The sequence below is a fragment of the Ctenopharyngodon idella genome, chromosome 2 (genome assembly GCF_019924925.1).
Source record: "Ctenopharyngodon idella isolate HZGC_01 chromosome 2, HZGC01, whole genome shotgun sequence".
Classification (NCBI taxonomy): Eukaryota; Metazoa; Chordata; class Actinopteri; order Cypriniformes; family Xenocyprididae; genus Ctenopharyngodon; species Ctenopharyngodon idella.
In genome coordinates, this window is record NC_067221.1 from 20849509 (window position 1) to 20875700 (window position 26192).

The following is a 26192-nucleotide window of genomic DNA, read 5'->3' on the forward strand; positions in this document are numbered from 1 at the left end:
TCCGTTTCTTTTTGCCCCCTTGGAAGGTTTGTGCGTTCGGGTGTAAAAGGGTGTTTGTATGGCTAATTGAGCGGCCAGTGGACGTGTCACCATGGCGTTGGGTGCGGTGTGGAGCCGCGTTAAAAATGTGTGCCAACAGAACGGCCTCCTCATCTTATCAGTCTTGGCCGTGGTTATCGGATGCCTACTGGGATTCTTCCTGCGCTCCAAACACCTCTCTGAGCAGGTTAGTTTTGGTTTCTCCCCACCTGTTGTAACCCCTACCAATAACAGTTTCTTTTGCAATGACCCAACTTTCTTGCCATCTGACACACTAAATAGGGTTCTTTATTGGCATCAGTGGTTCCATAGAGAAACTTTAACATACATGGAACTTTTCCATTGAATAAAAGTTTCTTTATATTGGAAAAATGTTCCTTAGATTTTTAAAATGTTCTTCACACAAAGATAAAAATGGTTATTTTAAAAGCTGTTCACTGAAAGGTTCTATGGAGAACCAAAAATGGTCCCTCTATGGCATCTCTGCCAAAAAAAATAAGGAAAAAAAAAAAAAAAAAATATATATATATATATATATATATATATATATATATATATATTATATTTTCAAGAGTACATTTCATCCTCATTAGTTAATGGTAAAGATGAATTGTATAGCTGCTCTTTTTTCCTTCTATATTGGTGGGGTTTTGGGGATTTAAAAATGCATTAATTAATATGCAAATCATAAAATTATCTGAATATATATATATATATATATATATATATATATATATATTTAATTAGCATGTTTTTAATTTCTGAATTAGAAATATATATATTTTAAGAAAATTGCATCACTACTTATTACAATTTTTAAAACTTTTGTCCACAAAATCATGTGGTGCAACCAACATCCCGAAAAAAACAGGAAATAATATAATTACAGTGTGTCAATAAGTCTCTTAAAATATAATATAATTTTACCTTTTTATGACAAGGCAAGGTTGGTTCAGGATGTAAAATGTCATGTGCTGCAACGTCCCAAAAACTTAATGGTATTTGTGAAATAATAATACATGTTATTTGGGGGAAAAAAATACATTGAAAATATATATTTGTAAAAACTTTTTTACCACATTAACATTATACCACATGACTTCTAAATGGAAACATATGTTGAAAATACTATAAAAGTTTTTCAAAACCAAATGAAACCAAGACAAATACAAAGAGTATTACTAAGAACTTGGCAAATTATTTTTAAAAGCTTTTTGTTTTCAATCCTTTTCATTTCATTTAGCGGTGAGGAGTTAGATCTTCTTCAAAGTAAATTGATCAATTTTGAGACCTCCAAGAGATCTGTTACTTGACCTAAATTAAATATGGCACATTTTCTATAAAATTGAACAATAGTCTGTCTACATTAAGACTAATGTTTGTAACCAAACAGATCTTGTCCCCATTGACTACCATAGTAGGAAAAAAGCAGAACATTTATACAGGTTTGGAACAACTTGAGTAAATGAGGACAGAATTTTCATTTTTGGGTGAACTCTCTCTTTAAGGAATGAGGGATATATTTGAAAAAAAAAAAAAAAAAACTAAAAAAAAAAAAACCTAAATACACTCTACATCTTTATATGATGTTGGACCAGGAAATGCATGATACTGTATATTATAATTAAAAATAAAATAATTAAAAAAAAAAAAACTGTTGCACACATTATTTTAGAATACTATCAATGCACAACTTTTATCTATAACATATATAAAGTCTTTTCAACATCCGCCCAGATTACTCTAAACAAAATCCAGATCCAGGAATAGACCATCTGACTCCCCCTAAAACACAGTTTGTTCTGACGTTTTTTTGGGCAAGCAATTATAGTTCATAATAATACTCAGTTATTATCAACTATTATTGGTACTCAGTTATTAACACTGGTGTAAATTTTAATAATATTTCACAATAATACCGGTTTTACTGCAATTTTGATCAAATAAATGCAGCCTTGGTGAGACTTTTTTCAAAAACATTAAAAAAACGTAATGATTCCAAACTTCTATCAAGTATGGAAGTATGATATTAATCAGACAATAGCTAACCAGACAATTTGATTTTGACAATTGAACTGAGTTGCAGTGTTCCACTATTTTCGATCAATCATTACACCAATGTAATGTTTAGCAATGAGCCCTGGCATCCGTGTCCGTTTAGATTACGCCACGTGGCAGCTTTACAGACTTTACAAGGCCCAAGTCAGGAATGCCAGTGGCAGATGTAGCGGCTCCATGCCAGCTGTTTTTATGTTAGCATTAGCAAGTAGCACAGGAACGCCAGAGATGCACAGCCATTTGTCAGCATTGATCCTGATGCTGCTTGGACAACAGCCCTGATCTAAGCTTCACATGTCCCAGCCCTCCTTAATGCAGGCCTTTAAGCGCTTTAACACCAGCATCATGTCTCTCTGCTCCCTTCAACACAATATGGTCTTCAATAAGTCTTTCTCTTGCTTAAGGACTCTTCTTAAGCAACTTTACTTCTTTGGGCAGCAGTTTTTTTAAATAGTACTGTCTCGAAGACATGACTATTATTGGGCAATTAACATGTTTGGATTATGAAAGCAATGTATTTTCATCAACTAAACAATGACATTAAATAGACTATAACAGTGTCAAACAGTTGTGACACTTTTGCTAAAGGCATTTCAGTGCAAAACCCTGCATCTTAAGTTTTGCGAGTAAACGCAAAGTTTCTCAGGTGAACGCAAAAGCATTTAATTATCGTTTTTCCACCCGTCTCATATTTTATAATGCTGTAATTCAACAAATGATGATCAAATGGAGATGAGTGTTATAACTGGACATGTCAATATGTTTGGTGTAGAATAGTTAGGTATGCTTTCAGCATTTTAAAGAAACAAAATGCTGTACAGTCCCAGTAGATCGTGGTAGTCTGCTGCCTCCTCAGAACCTCCTCTGTGGGAGTTATTATGAATCAAAGCATAAAGTTTTGTGTTGTTCTGTTTTTTCTGAAGGAGGTGAAGTACTTCCAGTTCCCAGGGGAGTTACTGATGCGGATGTTGAAGATGCTTATCCTGCCTCTAGTGGTCTCCAGGTAAGAGATCCTTTTTGCAAGATTTTAACATGAATAACTTAGCTGTCAGTCACTGAATCCGGTACAATCAAGTGAGATAAGCATCTGTATGTATTCCATTTCTGAAGTGGGATAGCATGAAGTTTGTGTTCAGAATTAGAGTTTATAATGGTAAACCCAAACCATGTCCATATTTACCAAGTATCAAAAGCCAATAGAGCTAATAATGATACCAATACCAAAACTTATATTAAATAGAACATAAGGATAAAATGGGCAATTATAGCCATTTAAAATTATAGTTGAAAGCCATCTTTTTTTAACATTTAATATGCTTAAACAGGCTCTTATCAGTTTAACAAATATTAATTTTAGTAGGCTAACAAATCCATTATAATGAATGTCACATTCAGCTTTGACATTGTTTAGATGTTCTGATACATATTAATTTTGATGCTAAAAGATAATTATACCACTAGCGATTTTCATTTACACTTAGGATCTATATGAGAATAAATATACATAAAAAGTATCAAATCAGAATCAGTCTTCCCCTTGTATTTACATATGGCAGATGCTTTTACATAATAACTTACAGTACACTGCATTTAAGGTATACATTTTGTCATTTCATATACATTCCCTTGGAATCAAACCCATGACCTTGGTGTTGCAAGTGCCATGCTCTGCTGTTTAAGCTGCAGAAAGTGTAAACTATGCATGCAAGTGTAAACTATATGTTTTCTTATGTGGAACACAAAAGTTATTTTTGCAGAATGTCTGATTCCATACATTAAAAATTATATTGACAGTCTCATGAAGTGACTTGTGCACTACAGTATATTCCTATTCCTCTGAAGCCATATAATATTGGTGTAAAACAGAGCAAAATAAAAGTTAAATTATTATGCACTTTTACCCTTGCACCTCCATATGCATAATGCTAAGTTTGATGTCAGTGACTTCATTGTTAATTACATATCTTATGATGGTATGTTTTGCATTTATGGCAGACTTCTGACCACAATTTCATGTCAACTAAAGGCTTTAGTTATAGATATGGTAGCCAAAATACGAATAACTCATACTATATATAATGTTTTGTTTTTGTTTTTTTATGTCAGTATGCTCATTACACAATTTTGATTATGTAAACCAACAACATTACAATTTAGCTTTCTGTACTTCATGATAGAATATCTAAACAAGCATACAAAAATGCTATTCAGAGATTGACTTCAGTTGTTATAATAACTTCAGTTATTCAATTCTGCAGTGTTATAAGTTAAAGGGTTAGTTCACCCAAAAATGAAAATAATGTCATTAATTACTCACCCTCATGTCGTTCTACACCCGTAAGACCTTCGTTCATCTTCAGAACACAAATTAAGATATTTTTTATTAAATCCGATGGCTCAGAGAGGCCTCCATTCACAGCAATGACATTCCCTCTCTCAAGATCCATAAAGGTACTAAAAACATATTTAAAACAGTTCATGCAAGTTCAGTAGTTCTACTTTAATATTATAAAGCGACGAGAATACTTTTTGTGCGCCAAAAAAACAAAATAACGACTTTTCAACACTATAGTGATGGGCGATTTTAAAACACTGCTTCTGAGCTTTGCGAATCCAATCAATGACTCGGATCTCCTATCAAATGGCTAAACTGCTGAAATCACATGACTTTGGCGCTCTGAGTCACTGATTCGATTCGTAAAGCTCCGAAGCAGTGTTTTGAATTCATTTTAAAAAAATGTATCGTTTATTCAGAAACGGCCTGTTGCATTCTACATGTTGTCACTTCTTCTTGAGTCTCTCCATCATTGTCCAACTCTGGTTTGAACATAAAAAATGCTGAACAGTTTCTGACATTTTCAGTGAGTCTGTGCGAGGTAATAGGAGCTGCTAGTGCTAACAGCTCCACCCTCTTCTTGGGAGCAGCAGCTCATTTGCATTTCAAGGGACATACACAAAAACGGAGCGTTTTTGCTCACCCTCAAAAAGTGACAAATTTAACATGCTATAAAAAAATTATCTGTGGGGTATTTTGAGCTAAAACTTCACATACACACTCTAGGGACATCAGAGACTTTTTTTACATCTTGTAAAAGTGGCGTTATATGACCCCTTTAAACACTTAATTTTTACTTCATCCATGCATTAAATGCATATGCTTGAAAGAGAGCATTTTTCTTCTCAGGTAATGTCAATGGTATGTGACCCAGTTCAGATGCGGCCAAAATTACAACAATGGTTACATGTAAATATATTTTAATTGTTTGATTAAGACAATCCAGGATCAATTCAGGTGTCACTGGATATTGGTAAGGACGTGTCCCTAGCATCCCTACTAAATTCTATTCCCTTGCTTAGAATGTAGTCAATTTGGACGACTTTATGGAAGTATAAGTCACTTTCATTGTATAGAAACATTATGAAACATTATGAGACAAAAAACTGTTGTTTTCCACAGAAGAAAAAAAAATTCATACAGTTTTGGAATAACATGAGAGTGAGTAAATGATAACCGAATATTCATTTTTGGGTGAACTAACCCTCTAAAACATGAAATAGGTGAATGGACAACTGCCAGTATAGGTATATAAGGATATAACAGCCACTGTCCACATTCTGCCTGTGAAAGATTTATAACTTACAACCCTAAAGATAAAATAAAACTATCCAAACTCGATCACATGCTGGACGTGCAACTTGCCTTTTCTGGTGCAGCAAAGTCTTCAGAGGAAGTTGATTGTCACTCCACACACATACTTCCGTCTGGGTCAGTGTTCCAGATGCCCAGTGTACACACACACACACACTCCAGGGAGTCATTACGTGAGGGTCAGGGTTGTTAATTACCTCTAATCTGAGGAAGCTAAGGACCAACTGCACATGCACAGTAGCCAAGACCTCTTCTATCAGGCACTTCCAAAAGCAAAATGGCCGGTGACTATATATAAACAAGTTAATGTTGACCTAAATGCTAGAGCTTGAACTGTAGTAAGCAGCAAAGTGATTTAAGAATGAAAAGCAGAATGACACATTTGCAACTGAACTGGTTCTCTTATGAGAACCTTCATCACATAGAGCATTGCAGATTCAAGATGTTGCTGAATGGTCTGCCAATGCCATGGCTGGTTTAAAATAAATAAAAATGACATATTAATCAAATGGTATGCTAGGGCTTAGGGCCGAAAGCAGGGTCTGCGTACTGTCCTCGTTTCAATGCCATCTGCCTACCGGCAAGAGCGGAAACCAGATTATCTGATGAGCACACTAGTCACAATCAAAGGCAACCATGCACTTTCTTATTATCCCTGTGTGCATTTCAGTACGAAGTTGATCTTTAATCAATGGCCCATGCAGACACGCAACTGTAGGGATGCAGAACAGTTTCAGAAGGTCACCTGTAGGGAATTCCTTGGAATATGGCAATTCTATGGTCTAGGCAATTACAGGATAGATGCTTTAAATGTATTGCCTTTGATAACGTGGCACTTTCTGAGTCCCAGTCAAGGCAAATCTCCATTTCCTGTCGTTCTGAGTTTACATTTTAATACATAGACTAGATGCAGGGCAGATAATCCTCTCTATGTTAAAAAAGTCTGCTTTAAGACATCTTTTCAATTTTCATGTCAGATGCTGTTGTCATTGCGCAATGATTGCATCTATATGGAAAAAATCAATCGACCTTTTGCAAGATTAAAGCATGTCTTTTTTTCAGCTCAGCTGCATCTCATATGGTGGCAGATTGATGAGATCTTTGAGATTATGCTCCTTAAAGCTGAAATGTGCATGTTGTGAGGGTTTTTTTCTTTTCTTTTAGTTTTAAAATAGATTCTCCTCAGTGTTATGTGGCGGGGCGGAGACAAAATGTTCCTTTTGTGTTTGTTGTTTATTTGATGTCCAATGTAAAGCCATGTTCCAGCTATATTTGATGATTGAATGGGGTTGAATGGCCCTTAATTTAGATTAAATGGCACTTAAAATAATCAATTCAACTTACACTATGAACAAGAAACCAATATTATAATATTTTCTATGATTATGTAAACTTAAAATTAAAGCCAAGCAGCATCAAAGTCTCATCAAGCTGTGTTAATTTACATTTAGGCTTCACAAATTACATCTACAATAATAATAATGAATATTTCTTCTTTATTTATTACTACAAACTATTGCTTGGCCATTGTAATGTATTATTAACAGTTTATTTGTTTATTAGTAATCAGATCCTCAGTCATTACTGCAAGCATACTGATGGTGACAATAGCTGCAACTTTAATTTACTTGCAAACAAATTATTCATTTAATTTTTTCATTTAGTTAATTTTGAATATGTGACCATATTGTCATTTGCTTCAGTAATTTGTGATTTACACATCAAGCTCATGTTTAGTTGTTTGTCTATTTTATTTTTGTACTGTTGATTATTTTAAAATATGGACTATAACATCTCATTTTCGTTACTTGAAATAAAATAAAAAACGTTAAATAAAATAAAATAAAATATAAAAAACTTTGTGAGTAAGTTATTTAAAAACTGGAATAAAAATCATTAAAAACTATATTTCTGTCATGACAACTCTCAGAGTGTTTGGCATGGTGATGGATATGACAATGTTGATATGTTTGGTCTTGGCGTAATAGAACTGCTATGCTGCTGCTGCTGCTGCTGCTGTTGGTTATTGCTGCTGCTGCTTCGGAGCAAGTACAAGACTTGCTACTGCCAATACATACACGACACGCTGCTGTGAGCAAGACATGCTGCTGTTGTACAATATAGCATACATGAATCACCAGTGGAGCTGGGGCAGGTGGAGGGTTTCTGAAAGCGCGCTGCAACTGCTACAGCAAATGCTGACCAAGTATTTTAAGGTTAAGCAGCGAGCTCATTGGCTACTGATACAGCGGAAACCAAACAGCTGTGCCCTATGATGTGATTGCAAGCAGAATGAATAAAGGACCTATCAGCCTGTGCATCAAGGGCCCTATTTTAATGATCTAAGCGTGTGGTCTAAAGCGCACGGCGCAGGTGAATCACCGGTCACCTGCGCCGTCACCAAATCCACTTTTGCTAGTTTAAAATGGTCGGTGCACCCGGTGCATGGTCTAAAAGGGTTGTCCCTGTTCTTTTAATGAGTAATGGGTGTGTTTTGGGTGTAACGTGCAATAAACCAATCAGAGTCTCATCTTCCATTCCTTTAAAAGCCAGTTGCGCTCGCGCCATGGCGGATTCGCTATTTACATGGCGGAATTTGCAAGCGGAAAAACTGAACGCTTCTCTAGCGAGGAAATGGCTTTAACCTCGTGCACGAGCAGACCATCTTATGGACAAGCCGCGTTCCACCAAAGCATTTTTATCTTTATGCACACAATAATAATCTTTTACATTGTAATCTTTTTATTTTTAATATGTGGCATGTTTGTGTGCAATAAGCAGAGTGTACATGTATTGTGCATCAGCCTATAGGAGCATATTACTAACGTACTCTTTAAATAACAACAACAACTAAAAAAAAATATTGCGCCATTGACTTTAGACCAGGTTTCAGTTGATCAGTAGTGCAGTCTATTTCAGTTGCCTCAAAATAGCAAAGCGACAACAATGAGGCCCGCCTAGGGCCCCTAGAGTTTCATGACAGAACTTTGTATAGATATTTAAAAAAAAAAAAAAAAAAAACACTACTAAAAATGACAAAAACAACAAAATGACTAAAACTTTAATTAAAATTCAAATGAAAATGGAAAATATAAAAATAAAATTGATTCAAAATATTAATAAAAACTATAATAGTATCTCAATGATATTAAAATAACACTGGATCTGAGCAGATTTCCATGCGATTCACCCACGGGTCTGCCTGCTATATATGTCTGTGTACATTTCTAACAGGTATTTTGCTTTGTCCCACCTGAGAAATATGGCACCCAAGTGACCTCAGTGGGGTAAAGGCCCAGGCATAGAGACTTTATCTGGACTTTCCCATCTCCAGGCAGGATTAGGGTAATGCTCTTGTTAAACAGAGGTGCTTCAAAGCTCCAGATGGTCTGGAAGTCCTGCTGCCAGCCTATAGCAGGAACACATGCAGGGTCAGACAGCAAGGGGCTTAAGATGCATGTACTGTACATACACGAATGACATATTAGTGCCTGCCTGCGCACAACCAACAGTTTATACAGTATACTATAAAAGGGAATGGGTATGGATTATTAGACACTGCACAACACTATAGAGTGATTAAAGTTAAAATACTCACTGTTTCAATAGAATAGCTACAAGTCATAAGCAATACATGGTAACAATAAATGTTAACATGATTTTAGTGAAAACCACTTAACCTTTTCTGTGTAAAGTTCCAGTTTTTTAAACTTCACAGCCATGACAATGTAACTCCTAAAACGTTAAAACGACTGAAAATAAATAAAAAGTTACAAATAAAAAGTTTTAACAGAAGAATTTATGTAAGTGCTTTTATAAAATGATGAGCTTCATATTACTGCTTTTAAATCCTTCAAAACACATAATTGAACAATTCATCCTTGTTCAATTATGTGTTTCTGTTCTTATTATTCCGTGCACATTATTTTGAAAAAACAAAATTGTTTTGGTGATCTATCTGCCAATATAATGCTGTTTTAATATAAAGTTAATGAAGAGAAATAAATGGAGCCACCCACTGAATTTTTTAGTGGTGCTCATGTAATGACATTTTAAACCTCTAAATCTATATATTACATGAATATACTTCAATATTTGTGGTTTCTTGAGGAAAGGTGTGCCTATTTTTTCAGACAACCACACATTGTTTTCTTCCAGATAAGTAGTGAACCATTTTGTATGGAAGTCAATTTTTCAGTAACACGAAAAAAAAAACATTGCAGTGAGAGATTTCACCTTTTCACAATTGGGAGACATTTTGAATATTAAGAGCCCTTGAGAACACAACATATATGTGCTTTTGCCATTATACACCATTTTGTAGTCAGGTTTGTAGCATTGCTACTTTTGGTTAGTAACTCACCAGCAGTGGTTCTCTCATATGACAGTAAAGATTTCATTACTAACCATCTCTTTTCATTGTCTCTGTATGCAGCTTAGAGAATTCTGGCTTTTATGTCTAATAATTTTAGTTTGTTGTACAATACAGTATGCAAGGGCTTTCCAAATTGAGAATTGTTTATTTAAAGATAATGAATTCAGATCATGGGACGTTGATAGGTTAATTGCTCTTCGACTGGATAAAATAGTGCAAGAGCAAATGGAGAATAGAATGGAGGAATCATTAGATAATCAATGGAATTTTTATGATTGAGTATTGAATTAATTATTATTTAGACAAGCGTCTCAAAGTCAAGTTTGTTTTACTTTGATCAGGAACTCATTCGAGCTGAAATAGCTCTGTGTATGTCAGTGATAAAGCTCTTCTGAATCAGTGTCTGACACTTGAGAAGGAGTGATAATTATAGGACGCCAGTTCCCTGTATGAGCTAGTTAAAGTAATATGCATAAGATTCCCTGTGAATAAATGGACAGTAATGACTACAGGAACTACCTGAAGTGGCTAAAGTAGACTCTGTAAAGCTAAACTTACATTGTAAAACCTAATGTCTTTCTGTTCTGTTCTGAATTACCTTCATATGATTGGTATGGAATATATCAAATGTATTGAAGATACATCTGAGGACATCACACAGATCAAACATCTGTATTCTAGACTTACAGTATGATACTCTCACAGCTGAAGGAAAGGTTGTATAAGGTGGCAAAAAAAATCAGTTTCTTTTCTATAAATCAGATATCTTTATTGAGTTATTGAGAAGAGTGCAATCACTCCTCTAGTTAACAGAAAAACCAGAAAGGAATGACAGATTCAGTGATGGCACCATCAGGCCATATCAAAGTCTGTGGCTTGTTTTTAAGCTTTGCCTGTCTCTTTCAGTTATCAATGGAGGTACATGATATAGTATATTATGTTTTTTTGGGGGGGTGTTGACATCAGATGGTCTTGTTTGTGTTTATAAATATATTTAAGCATAGTCAGTTTAAAAATTAAATCAATTAGCCACTGCAATATTTTGAGTGTGAGTATTTTAAATGTATAGCATTTGCAAGAATTATTGCAAATAGGTTTTTTAAATCTTTTCTGCATTCAACTCAGAGTGATTTTATGTATTCCTTAAAAAAATTATGTTGTTTTTTCTCTCTCTCTCTCTCTCTCTCTTTCTCTCCTCAGTTTGATGTCTGGTTTGGCAGCGCTGGATGCTAAGTGCTCCAGTCGACTGGGCATCATGACAATTTCTTATTATCTGTGGACGACCTTTGTGGCTGTGGTGGTGGGCATCGTCATGGTCATCATCATCCACCCGGGTGGAGCTGCCCAGAAAGAGGACTCAGAGGACAGCGGGAAGCCCATCATGAGCTCAGCTGATGCTCTACTGGACCTTATCCGGTAAGCCTGTGCTATTGTGTATCTGTGATCAATGTTTTTCATATGAGTCACATTACCTTTACCTAATCGGGTATTAGAAATGTCCATACATCACATCAGCCTATTGTATATTTGCTGATTATGCTAAGGCAATTATTGCATAGGCTTCAGTTAACCATCTAGAGAAATATGCTGTTATTTCTCTCATGATTTCAGTGGTAGAATATAAAGGGTTGCACATGCATTCTCACCTGTCAAGGCTTTGAACTGCCTGTTAAACCTTGTGAGTAAAGCTCATGATAAGCCAGTTAGTGTTTGCTTGAGTAAATGAGGATGGAGTTTGCCCCAGTGACATTGTGTCGCTGTTCCAGTTGGTCAGTGGGACAGTTAGTCAGGAACTTTTCACAAACAGGTACTGTGTCAAAAAGAACTACAGAAAACCCATGTATAGATACAGATTAACACTCCTTTCACCATGCTTGACTGATGAGGTTATGTAGTCCTCACAAGTCAGGAGGGGAAAGACAGCCCAAGATCTTGACATTCCTTTCACCATGCTTGACTATTGAGGTTAGTTAGTTACACTCTAAAAAAAATGGTGCTATATAGTACTAAAAGTGGTTCTTTGGCTCGTAATCTTGGGGGAGCCACTTTATGTGCTGTATAGCACCAAATCTTGGTTCTTCACCGGTTCTTTGGGATGACTGAGGTGCTATATAGCACCACTACCATATACAGAACCTGTTAAGCCCCTGTATGGTTCTTCAGCGGTTCTTCAGTGGTTCTTTGGGGTGGTTAAGGTGCTATATAGCACCACCGCCATACAAAGAACCTGTTAAGCCCCTTTAAAGGTTCTTTACGAGCCAAAGAACCACCGTTGGTGCTGTTTAGCACCATTTTTTTTTTGAAGAAATAAAATGCGATATGGCACTTCTTATGGGTTCTACATAGCACCATTTGACAAAGGTGCTGTACAGCACCTTTAAAGATATGGTGCTACATAGCACCAAAAGTGGTTCCCCTATATGATTATAAGCCAAGAACCACTTTTAGTGGTTTTTTAGAGTGTAGTTAGTTAGTTAGTTGTTAGTTTGTTTAAATGAAGTTCTCAAAAAGGGAAAGACAGCCCCAGACCTTGACCATTTTGCCACCAGATAGATTAACTTTCCAGATAGACTGACATTACTTTCACCATGCTTGACTATTGAGGTTAGTTAGTTAGTTAGTTAGTTAGTTAGTTAGTTTGTTAGAAAGTTGGTTAGTTAGTTGTTAGTTCATATGGAGTCCTCAAGAGGGGAAAGTCAGCTCCAGATCCTGACATTCCTTCCACCAGATAGGATAGTTAGTTAATTTGTTAGTTTGTTTGTTGGTTAGTCAGTTAGTTATTTTGTTAATTTGTTCATATGGAGTCCTCAAGAGGGGAAAGACAGCCCCAGAGCTTGACATTCCTTCCACAATGCTTGAATATTGAAGTTTAGTTTTAGGTAGGGTCGCGGTGATTTTGCCAAGACATCTTTGTTGATCCTGGAACAACATTCCAATCAACCAATCAGATTTGAGGGACAAGTTTACTGTTTATGTCAAGTTTAGGCTTGCAACCAGGGTTAGGTGCTTCTACATCAATGTTATTCACCTATCTTTTCCCTCTGATTTTAGGGATAAGTTATGGGTAGGATTAGGTTTAGGGGTAGGAATAGGGTTAAGACTAAATTTTCAGACTGGAATGTTGTTCCAGGATCAACAAAATATGTTGATCCAGGAACATGTCTTACTTGGCAAAATCACAGTGACCTTTTAGGTAGTTAGTGTCAGTTTTCAATCTGACTGACAGTTTCCTGTAAAGTATACCTTTACCTCAGGTGGACTCTATGGATGGAAGACACTATACCTGCCATACCATTTCCAAAATGTGTGCTAGATTCTTTAGTGCTTGATTACAACATAAACATAAAATGGGAATTTATCCAAAGTAATAAATTAATCATGAGATCATTTCTGGTTAAACTTTATTTTAAGGTTTCCATGTTACAGTGTAATCATACATTTAACAAAGTTGCCAACTTTTGAGTTTAGCTTGGAGTGAGAATTATGCCTTTTTTCAACAACACAAAAACCTTGCATCACAATAAGTGTATTGTGATCATTAAAACACTAGGTAACTAAACAGAATTTTATTAAGTTTAGTGACAACATGTTACAATGTTTACATGGTACAATAACTGGTAGCCTACTGTTTTTATTAGTGCTTGACACAAATTTCACAATTTTAATTCATAAGCTTGCGATATGATCCCAATCTTGATTCGATATCAATTCACTTGGATAAATATCAGGTACAGTAGCTACATGTACATCTCTCAACTAATGCTGTAAACATACAAGGAGCCTTGTCAGCTGGTATTATTATTATTAAAGGTTAAAATTAACAACTCGAATTAATCTTTATCGAGTTACACTGTAAAAAGTAATACTACTCCATAAAATTTTGGCAACAGATTACAAGCAATATTATTAATTAAATTCAACAAATAGATTTTAGTTAGAATTAATCAAATGATTTTCTTTAGATGTCAACCATTTAAAACGAGTAAAATTTAAACAAAAATATATCTGAATAACAGACAGACGTCAAAGATGAATTAAGAACTCTTTATTTTTTATTGCCAACATTGATGATAACAAGCAGAATCACTGAAGCAAAGAGAAACACAAGAATTAACAGAGGTTTAGATGTTGATTTTATTGAAAATGTTTGGTCACTATTATGGTGATCAGTGTTTCATTTAGTTGGCCAGTTTGACTCTTTGCTTTTTATGTCAGTTTGTGGGGTTTTGTAATTGTGTTTGCTAATTTTACACATTTTAAATGGTTGACTTTTAAGGAATTAATCTGATTAATTCTAACTCAATTTTTATATGTTGAATTTAATTAATAATACTGCTTGTAATCTGTTGCTACAATTTTATTGAGTAGATAGAGCGTATTACTTTTTACAGTGTACTCGAGTTATCTTAGATGTGTAAATCTGCTTTGTGTGCACAAATATTATGTTTCACAATAAAGATCTTCTGTGATCGTCGCGCCGGTGGGGGTCAGCAGCTTTTAAACAGTGACCTTCAACAGTGTGGGGAAAATGTGATTGGTAAAGACTGGTCCAATCAAGAGGTTGCAGGTCTTCAGGTCTTGGTTTATTTAAAACCCCTACCTTGCCAATACATGTGTTCAACTTCATGCGGTGCTGCGCAGCGCGAATGGCGAATGACATCAAAACACCTCTCGCGATTCTTGATGTCATATGCCAAACGGTCTGTGCAGCATGTTGGTATTTTTCAATTGCCATAAGATTGACTTGGGCAGCGTGAGAGTGTGAGACAGAGCCTGAAAGCATGTGTTTCACACCAAATGCGTGACAGTTGGCAACCCTGCATTTACGTACTGAGTAATATCAATTAACAACACTTACTGTGGGGTTAGTGTTACAGTTAGGGATTGGTTTAGGGATTGGTTGGATGTAATTATGCATAATTTACAGTTATTCATACAGTAAGTACATGTAACATTATGTAACAATAACACTAAAATAAAGGGTAACACTTTATTTTAAGGTGACGTAGTTACACGTTATGTACTTACTATAGTAATAACAGTAAATTATGCATAATTACAAGTAACTAACCCTAAACCAAACCCTAACGGTAACTGTTACCAATTTCCATATTCTTTAAAACACATCCATTACTACTCATTTCATTCTCCATCACAAATTTCCACCACATGATGTGTAATCCTCATAGGTCAGGAGGGGAAAGACAGACCCAGGTCTTAACATTCCTTCCACCATGCTTGACTGTTGTTAAACATAAATCTCACTATACATAAAGTCATTTGCACCTTCACATATTCTATGTTGATTACCAGGCATATTGAATTTATTTCAGCCTGAATGTCTGTGGAGATGTCAAAGTATAGTGGCTGTGATGTTGAGGGATCAAGAGAGCTTAGACGTGGCTCAGTTGGCTGAGGACTAAGGAATAGGGAATTTCTGCCCCACCTGTCGCCCATGCAGCGTGACAGAGCATGACCCCGTGTCGTTGGAATGTGTGGTGAAGACTGGAGCCTAAACTGATTACTGATCTGAGCCTGAGACCATATGGCCCTTATTGAGGCGATGAAAGAAGAGGAAACTATTTACATATAGCCAAAAGATTAGCTCAGTTTATTAACGGTGCATTTCATGATCAAAGTCTTAGACAGGTACAGTAGACTTAGAGTGGTATTAAATTAGCATGTGATGTTTGTGACCTCCACTGAGAGGCTATTTGGATTGCTTGTTTTCTGGGTCCCTCTGTGTTAACTAGACAGTGTGTTGATAAGCAAACTAAAACGTGGATTAGAATTAGTTGATTGTGTGTGTCACAATGTCCACTCTTTTGCAATGCTCTTAATGTATTTTGCTGGTGATGGGAACATACGCTTAAAGGGTTAGTTCACCCCAAAATGAAAATTCTGTCTTTAATTACTCACCCTCATGTCTTTCTACACCTATAAGACTTTCATTCTTCTTCTGAAGTCAAATGAAGATCTTTTTGATGACAGAATGCTGTCAGATTTCCTTCCATATACTGCCTTTGCTACCACTTTGACGCTTCAAAAACTTCATAAAGAGATCGGAAAACTAATCCATTTGAATCAAGCACATTTGAGCTTTCAGGTTCGGTTGAGCTTCTGCTTATGTTCGCTGATCAATGTTTACATGCGAGTAAACATTGATCCGATCTCTTTATGAAGTTTTTGAAGCATCGAAGTGGTAGTTGCAAAGGCAGTCTATGGAAGGAAATCTGATAGTATTCTGTCATCAAAAAGATCTTCATTTGTGTTCTGAGGATGAACGAAAGTGTTACGGGTTTGGAACAATATGAGGGTGAGTAATAAATGACAGAATTTTCATTTTGGGATGAACTAACCCTTTAAACCGTTATGCCAACTTAAAATTGCATTTTAGCATCACGGACCCCTTTGTGGTGTACGTGCTTCCAATACTTGTTTGCATTTATTATTATTTCATTTTTAGGTTTATACATTTTAATTGCAATGACAATGTTGGACTTTGTCCAACTGAAAAGTCTGAGGAGACTTGTCATATACTCTTCTTCTTCTATTGTGCAAAGGGTCCTTTTACAGATGCAAAAAATTACCATGACTGGTCAACAACAAATGTTGTGTTTTAGATGTTGGTCCCATGGCTAACTTAATTAGCTTAATCAGCAAAACTTCCTCTTCATCTAGCTTCCCCAGCTTAGTTTTGCTGGTCTACCAGATAGACCAGCACCAAATCAGTATATAATCATAATAAACCAGTTTGGTATTTTCAGCAGGTTGGAAAAATGATCAGAATGCATGTGAATAATCGGTGTAATAAACATTAATATTCATTATAATGTTTATAACAAATGTTCTTTCCTCCATCAGCAACATGTTCCCAGCCAACTTGGTCCAAGCAACTTTTCAACAAGTGAGTTTTTATGTTTTTCCATTAGTTTCATGCCCTGTGCCTTATTAGCTAAAATTACATTTTTGTGTTTGTTCATATCAGTCATTATTGTGCAGCTCATTTCCTCTATTTAGATTACATCTACTGCTCAATTGAAGAATCTTTAAAGACATAATTTAGGAACTCTTATGTATAAATATAATCTTTATTGAACTCAAAATTAAAATCCATTTTAATACTGTAAATTATAATGTTGTGATGACTGAATTTACTTTTGAAAAGAATGATTTTAGCTTTTAAGTGTTTTATTTAATTTATTTACACAATGGTTAAGAATTGTAATATCAGCTATTTATCGTTATTGGCCATAATATGGAAAAAATTATCAGCGTATCGTATAATTTTAATATAGGCATGCGTAATGTTGAAAACAACCCTGCATGTGTACTGTACCTTTAGTATTGTATATCTTTGCATTACACTAATTTTTGCTGTGAATTTGTTTGATATGTCATCATAATTATGAATTATAATTGAATTGTAGTATCGCACGAAAAGCATCCCTATCATGAAGCCTAAACCCACCATCAGTCAGGACATACAAGAGACCACCACCAAACGGGTCTTCATTTATGGAATCCAGGATGAGAATGGCACAGACATCCAGAACTTCTCCCTTGACCTGACGCCACCTCCCGATGTGGTCTTCCGAACGCTTCCTGGCACCAGTGAAGGCATGAACGTCCTGGGTATCGTGATCTTCTCAGCTACTATGGGTGAGTTGTAGCATCAACATCTGGAATTCCACAGCTTAATCCAGTATATTTAATAAATACTCAAGTATTCTCGTCATTTAGGTATCATGCTTGGAAGAATGGGACCAAATGGCAGCGCTCTCGTCAACTTCTGTCAGAGTCTGAATGAAGCTGTGCTGAAAATTGTGGCCATTGTTATATGGTAAAGACAAGCATGATCCCAAAACTTACATATGACAATAAACCAAATAACTAGAGGCGCTACATAGAGAGTTAGGTAGATGTCAAATGTTCTTCATGTTAGAGTCATTCTCACCAAATTGTGCCTAAAAATGTATTTTTTTTTTATCATTTAATTTTTGAGAAATGTATTAAGCATTTAATTTATTTGTTTGTTTTTTACAAAGTGAAAGTCACTGTTTTCTTTTATTTTTGATAATTTATTTAATTTTATTTGTTTTTTTTAAGTTGGGCATTTGAATATTTATACAAGACCACAAACATGTCAAAAAGCTAATTTAACGTAATTTTAAGGCTCTCCATTTTAAACTATAAAGGACAGATTCACTATGAATGAAACTTGTGCACAATTGCGCTTTTCCTCATGCAATTTTGCACTGGTTTAGCACCCGATTCACTACAAGAATAATGTAGATCAGACAACGGCACAAACTCGCCCATAAAAAATTTGGTAAATTTTAGTCTCATTTAACTGAAACTATGATATTCTTGTTCAAAATATCCTTTCTTTCAAACACGACTGTTGCCATGATCACTAGACTGATTCAAACATCTCTTTTATATAACCTATAGACTACATTCGTTTGGAGGTAAAAGCGTGATGCGAAATGCACCGGGCAACTTGTGTGAATGAAGCTCAATCTATAATCAGATAATTTACATAGGACAGAGGCATGTTTGTGCGACAGGAATATCAATGACTTCATTTAAAGAGGCCATATTGGGCCCTTTTACAAAGTCTTGATTTTGTTCTTTGAGTCTATTAGAATAGTATTTCATGTTTGAATGTTAAAAAAAACATTATTTTCAAATATTTAACATTATTGCAGAACCACTTTTCCCAGTCTGTCAGTAACGCTCTATGAAGCCCCTCCTACTTAAAAGCGCAATGTGCTCTGATTGGTCAGCTGGATCAGTGTGTTGTGATTGATCAGCTGCTTTGAGCGTTAGATCTGGGATGGAAAAAACAGTAGAGCTTTTCACACTGTGCTTAACCCCGGGTTATCATCGTTCTTAACACTGCTTTTAACCCCGGGTTTTTTACCCAGGGTTATGAAACCCTTCTCCGGAGCAGGGTTAGCACCGCTTCTGTGGTGTTAACCCCACATTGCGGTGCCAAACTACAGCGTGAAACAATGCGGTGTTAGAATGTTACAGCTAGAAGCTTAGCAACAGACAACCCATTGCATACTCATATTTGCCTGCTTTGGACAGTCACGGAAACATTGCGCATTGTGTATAAACAGTAAATTCAGCGTTTGAGAGGGAAAATGTCAAACGCTGACAGAAAACGCAACAATTCGAGTGAAGAAGAGATCGTTTCATTCTTACCTTTATAGTCCGAAATGTCCGTTCAGTATAAACTCAATAGAACAGTTGGAAATACAAGGATGAGCAATGGTAAAGCCATGTAAGCAGGTCACGTGCTGCGTTTATCCAATCAATGGCATTGACACTGCAAATATGCAAATAAGAACATTAACCCAGGGTTTAGGAATGTACAATGTGAAACATCAGCTTATGAATGTCCAGGATTTCAAAAATCAGAATAGGTCATCTTTAAATACTGAATATCCAGTGCAGTTTCAGCACTGCACCCAGTATTCGCACCTACAGTACATACCATGTGCAAAAGTGGTACATTTAGTGAATTCCCCCCCTAAGAATGCTGTCTGTTTCTGCAGGTACTTCCCGTTTGGGATTGTGTTTCTGGTGGCTGGAAAGATCTTGGAAATGGATGACCCCTCGGCTATGGGGAAGAAACTGGGCTTCTATGCCATCACTGTGGTCATGGGGCTGGTGCTTCATGGCCTGTTCATCCTGCCTTCCATGTATTTCTTCATTACGAAAAAGAGCCCCATCGTCTACATCCGAGGGATTTTACAGGCTCTTCTTATCTCATTAGCTACTTCATCCAGGTAAGAGTACAGTACTTTTATGCATATTCATATTTTGAGCTAGGCCCTGCTAGATTATAATAAACTAAAGGCTGGAAAACACTATATGGGACTTCATATCTGAACAGATTTTAAAAAACTCGGCATCATACGCTAAATGCTTGAGGATCACACAAAAAAATCATGCAGAAACATGCGCCACATTGCTAGGAGACACATGAAAACAATATGTGTTATAAAATCGGCTCAAAATATCAAACATGTTTGAAATTCTTGGACTGGACAGAATCATAGTCTGAAGATAAAAAATCTGTGCCTGTCATACACTACACAATTATCTGTGTAATCTGTCGACTCCAACTGCTCAAAATCTGAAATCTTCTAAACTACAAATCTGGGCAAATGTTGTAGTGTATTTCCAGCCTTGAACTGAAAATAGCACAAATGTAAACCACAAACTTTGATGCACTTTCGTTCAACTACAGCTCTGCCACACTGCCTATCACCTTTAAGTGCCTCCTGGAGAACAACCACATCGACCGACGCATCATTCGCTTCGTGCTTCCTGTGGGTGCTACTATCAACATGGACGGCACTGCCCTATATGAAGCCGTGGCAGCCATCTTTATCGCTCAAGTCAACAACTATGAGCTGGACTTTGGGCAGATCATCACCATCAGGTAAACCTCATCTTAACACAGATATTAAATAGCTATGCTCCTATTCATCTTGACTTTACATCTGAATATCAACAGTGAGAGCTATTCCATCTGAACAGTTTTCATTATAATTAATTATTTAGACATTAATAATCAAACGTCATAATCTATAAGGCCAAATTAGTGGAATCACTTTATTCATATATGAATATGATGTCACTTATTCAATTTATATATTAAGTATAGATACATTTATTCATATATTAAATGTATTATTTAATACACTACCAGCCAAATGTTTTTAATACTTACAATTTTAATTAATTTTAATGTTGTTGAAAGAATTTATTTTATGCTCACCCTCACTAAAGACGCATTTATTTGATAAAAAATATAGTAGAAACCGTAATTATGTGAAATATTAATAATATTAAACAATTTAAAATAATGTGTTCTATTTGAATATATTTTAAAATGTAATTTATTCCTGTAATGCAAAGCTGAATTTTCAGCATCATTTCTCCAGGCTTCAGTGTCACATGATCCTAAAGAAATCATTGTAATATGCTGATTTGCTGCTCAAGAAACATTTCTTATTATAATCAATGTTGAAAACAGTTGTTCTGCTTAATATTTTTGTGGAAACAGTGATACACTACCAATCAAAAGTTTGGGGAAAGTAGGATATTTAAAAAACGCATTAAAAAGTAACAGTAAAGTCACGTATAATGATTTCTATTTCAAATAAAAACTTACTTTTCATCAAAGAACCCCAGAAAAAAAAAATCATGATTTCCACAAATATATTATCAATGTTGGAAACAGCAAAAACTGTTTCCAACATTGATGATAATAATAAGAACCATTAATGATAATTGAGTACCAATAATAGAGCAAAAATTCAGTATATTAGAATGATTTTTGAAGGATCATGTGACACTGAAGTTATCAATAAGTTCTTACTCAAGGATAATATTTTTTTGCTTCTTACTTCAGCATCACTGCTACAGCAGCCAGTATCGGTGCTGCCGGCATTCCACAGGCCGGCCTGGTGACCATGGTGATAGTGTTAACCTCAGTGGGACTTCCTACAGATGACATCACTCTAATTATCGCTGTGGATTGGGCCCTGTAAGAAATCAGACATATAGGAATTTCTCTCTTTCATTCATTTCTGTTATAAATGTAGAGTGTTTTCTGAATTTCTGATTGTACTTGTGTATCTGTTAGGGATCGGTTCAGGACGATGGTGAACGTGATGGGTGATGCTCTGGCCACAGGAATCATGGCACACATATGCAGAAAAGATTTTGTGAAGGAGGGCGAGGAGGTGAGAATAGGTTTAAAGAGGTTCTTGTATATAATAAAAGCCCCGTTATACTCACGGAAAAGTTCTATTTCGTGGTAAAAAGAATTTTGAAATACCTTTGCAGTGATACAGCGAATATCCCAATGCTGACCATAATGCTGAGAGTGGTGTTTAGATGAATATGTAAATACTGTATGTGCTGCATGCTCAGAAACAAGCATTATGCTCAGAAGCAAGTTATATTTATGGGCTTTTTGTGCCTTTATTCAGAGAGGACAGTAGAGAGCAGACAGGAAAGCATTGGGCGGAAAGAGGGGGGTAGGATCGACAAAGGACCTCGAGACGGGAATCGAACTCGGGTCGCCGTGAACGCATTTTTTGCGCCATATGACGGCGCACTAACCACTAGGCTATCGGCGCCGACAAAAAAAAAAAAAATGTGTTTGAAAATTGAACAAAAATACAAAAGGTACAAGACTGTGTGCTTAACGGCTTTAGTAAAGGAAAGAACTACAATCCCATGAAGCATTACGAACAGCATAATCAAATTAAAAAACGATAGAGTAACAAAACTACTCATTTACAAATGTTGATTATATATATAAAAACAATATATTTTAAGTTTAAAATATGCGAAATATGCTTATATATTGAAATATTTTGAGAGTGTAGTGAGACCAACTCAATTATGTCATTCACAGTGCTTCATGGGAGTGGGCGGAGCTAAAAGATCTTTTGGAACGTTTTGCTTGTTTCAACTCTCTGATTGGTGGAATTTTCTGTACAGCATCATGGCTAATGTAGTTTTTCACCACAAATTCTCCTGCTAAACATGATTATTTTAAAACCTAAGTTAAAATAATGTGGACTGATGGCTTTAACAGAAGCAAATACTATCAGTTAACAACCTCGTAGCTCACAGTACAGCTGTCTTTTATAAGTTATCATTAAAAATCAAGTTCCCTATGGAGAAAATAAATGGGGTTTTTACTTCTGGAACCCGACTGTTGCACTCTATAGCTGCGTCTCATTTGAAGGCTGCATACGTCATCAAGGATGTCTTATTTAATAAAAGTAACCATAATAAAATTGACTGTTATTCCTCAAGAGGTGTAAAATACTGTAATTTCTTTCTTGCTTTGCAATCTAACGGTTACTTTCCCTAAATGAGACAGCCTTGATGACGTACGCAGACTTCAAATGTGACCTCCAGAGGACGCAGCCTTTGAAATGAGACGCCGCTTATATATTGCTTTAAAGCAGTGGTCTTCAAACCTGCTCCTGGAGAGCTACCTTCCAGAGGACTTCAGTTCTAATTCTGCTTCAGCACACCTGCCTGGAATTTTCAATTAAATCTGAACACCTTCATTATCTTGTTCAGGTGTGTTTGATTGGAGTTGGAGCTGAACTCTGCTGGATGGTAGCTCACCAGAAGCAGTTACATTACTCCAGTCACTTAGAATTACAACTCTTTTTTCCACCATTGACAATATTTTCCATCATTTATGACACAATGCTTCCACAGCATTTACAAGTTTTTTCTGGCTATCCGTGTTTTCACTGTTATACAGAATAGGGAACACTGTTATGCATCTTCAGATATAGTACAGCATCTCTGGATCCAAAAACCTGTGAAGAAGACCTGCATAAAAAATGCAGGTGCTGGCTGGCTACTTAAAACACTGGCAGAGAAACAGTTAATAAAGCAGCTCTCCAGTGTATTCATGTTTTCACTCGCATCTGACATCGACAAAACGAACATGAAATGGAGCAGATTTCCACCAAAGCCACTTGAAGACAAGCAAAAAACAAAAACAAAACAAAAAACGTAAAGAAGATCAGAGGGCGTTTTTTTTTTTTTTTATCTCACTGGAGGAGAGGTTGCTGTTTTAAAAACATGTTATTTTATAAGAGAAGTCACAGAAATTGTGCGACAGGTATGATTCAGTTTATGACACTTCTCATTCATTTCTATGGTCTCTGCAACAATGATTGACATCACACATCTCTGAATGAAATTCAGTGACGTCAACGCTGTAATGTGACTGCCATTACGCTTTCTTCAATGGTAGAACCACGGACCCTTGTATCACCTAATAATAAGGACCTCTCTGTTTCCACATCAAAGAAGGCGGAGCCTCTGAGCCACACCTATCAATTACATCACCTATCAATTGTCACGGACCAATGGTAGTTAAACAGAGTTTACCAGCTGGAGCTAACTTTGGCAAACAGTTTCTAATTCCCAAAACAAACTCCAAACGACCTGCGTTTTGGCCTGATTTTGTTCAAAATGACATCACAGCAGTTCGTTCTTCGATTTTGCTTGAAGTATATTGGGGCCTCAAAGGGCTAGTTCACCCAAAAATGAAAATTCTGTCATCTTTTACTCAACCTCATTTCAAACCCATAAGACTTTCGTTTATCTTTGAAACACAAATGAAGATCTTTTTGATGAAATCTGAGAGCTCTCTGTCCCTCCATAGACAGCTACGCGACTACCACTTTTACATTCACTGATCAATGTTTATATGTGAATAAAAGCCTAAATTAAATCTTTTCATCATGTAAAGCAATCGAGTGTCTTCAGAAAATTTGGACTAAACTGCTTAATTCATATGGATTAGTTTTACGATCTCTTTATGAACTTTTTGAAGCGTCAAAGTGATAGTTTCGTAGCTGTCTATGGAGGGACAGAAAGCTCTCAGATTTCATCAAAAAGATCTTCATTTGGTACCGAAGATGAACGAAAGTCTTCCGGGTTTGGAACGACATGAGGGTGAGTAATTAATGACAGAATTTTCATTTTTGGGTGAACTATGCCTTTAACATGCATGCATCTGATGCCCATTTCACTCAGCAGTAGCTATAAAATGATGATTTTGTCTTCTCTTTACAGATTCCTCTCATCTGTGAGACCAAGCCTATGATCAGCATCCAGCAGATGATGTCCTATCAGAAAAACGGCTGCTTCCAGCCCCCTCCGACAGGCCCCGTGAGGAAACCCGAACACCTGTCGCCTGACGTGGCCCGTCTAATGCAGCTGGAAGAGGGCATCAAGCCCACCGACAAGAAGAAGTCCCCTCACCTGTCTCCACACCATTATAAAAGAGACCATAAAGACAAAGACCACTGTACCATTGACATGAACGGTCTGGAGACCAATGTCTAGACTCATTCAGAGACCAAAACAAAGCTGCAAGATGCCAGCCGTTCTCTTTCTCTACCTTTGGATTTTGAGCACATGTGTGAATGTAGGGAATCTGGGCCGTAAACCTTCGGACCTACTAAGGGGATTTTCTGAACCCTGTTGACCCCCAGATGGCTGAGCGTCTCATTGAAACGTGTGGAGAAAGATCGGTGTACTTATGAGTGCTGTCGTTATTATGTCCTTTCCATGTGACCTACAGGAGAGAAGAACAACAATCTTAATGGACAGCTTGTCTGTGGAATTTGGATATGTGTTGTTTTATTCCAGTATATTATACGTCATATGCTGCTGAGATTGTTGCATTTTTTTTATTTATTTTTTTCAAGGCTTTGTCTGTTTAAATCCTCTCTTTCACTAACAGAGAGAGAGAGAGCGAGAGAGAAAAAAAACTGTCCCCTGAAGAAAATGTAACCACCAGTGATCACATACAGTGGCCCCAAGAAGATTTTGGACACTTGTATTTGCTAAAAGTATTTGATGCACTTATGTCAAAATGTCAATGCATTAGATCAGGGGTTTTCAGCCATTACCTCCACCCAGACCTCTAGCCAACACAGAAACCCTCTGGAAAAAAGTGATAATACAAAAATGATATCATAAATACTAGGGGTGTAACGGTACACAAAACTCACAGTTCGGTACATACCTCGGTTTTGAAGTCACGGTTCGGTACGGGTTCGGTACAGCAGGTGGGGAGAAAACTAAATATAAAATTGCTTTTTTTATTATTAAACAGTGGTTTACTGAACAAATTGTGTTTTTGTCTTTAAATATATTAAATTAAATTATAACTAAAAGTTTCTTAAGGATAAAAACATTATCTTTGCTAATGCTATAAACTATGTAGGGAGCCCTTACTTGAACATTACGCTACTATAATATTAAAGGTTAACAACTGATCTCAAACTATTAGCCTAAATTCAATTGCTCTTTATTTTTAGATATAATAATCAACACTCAAACAACAAATTGTATGCAAACATGTAAGCTGCACATAAGGCAGTTTTTGCATTAACTTCTAAATCTAATTATGAAATAGTTTTACTCCAATTAGTTGTTGAAATATAATCACAGTGGCTGTCATTTTCACAACAGATTTATTTAAACATACAT

At 36.1% G+C, this 26192-nt stretch overlaps 1 protein-coding gene across 2 annotated transcripts; it reads left to right on the forward strand.

Moving 5' to 3' along the window:
- The first annotated feature begins 91 nt into the window (after window positions 1-91).
- On the forward strand, window positions 92-26035 carry slc1a7a (solute carrier family 1 member 7a). Of its 2 annotated transcripts, none has more exons than XM_051917284.1 (11): window positions 92-226; window positions 3021-3100; window positions 11322-11537; window positions 16986-17028; window positions 17552-17783; window positions 17865-17964; window positions 19688-19921; window positions 20386-20580; window positions 21556-21690; window positions 21790-21894; window positions 24767-26035. In XM_051917284.1, the coding sequence occupies exons 1-11, from the start codon at window positions 92-94 to the stop codon at window positions 25038-25040; spliced, it is 1749 nt and encodes a 582-aa protein (XP_051773244.1). In that variant the 3' UTR covers window positions 25041-26035. The 2 variants fall into 2 exon arrangements, with proteins under 2 accessions (XP_051773244.1, XP_051773253.1); XM_051917293.1 differs by having other exon boundaries at window positions 21790-21889; window positions 24768-26035.
- The last annotated feature ends 157 nt before the right edge of the window (window positions 26036-26192 follow it).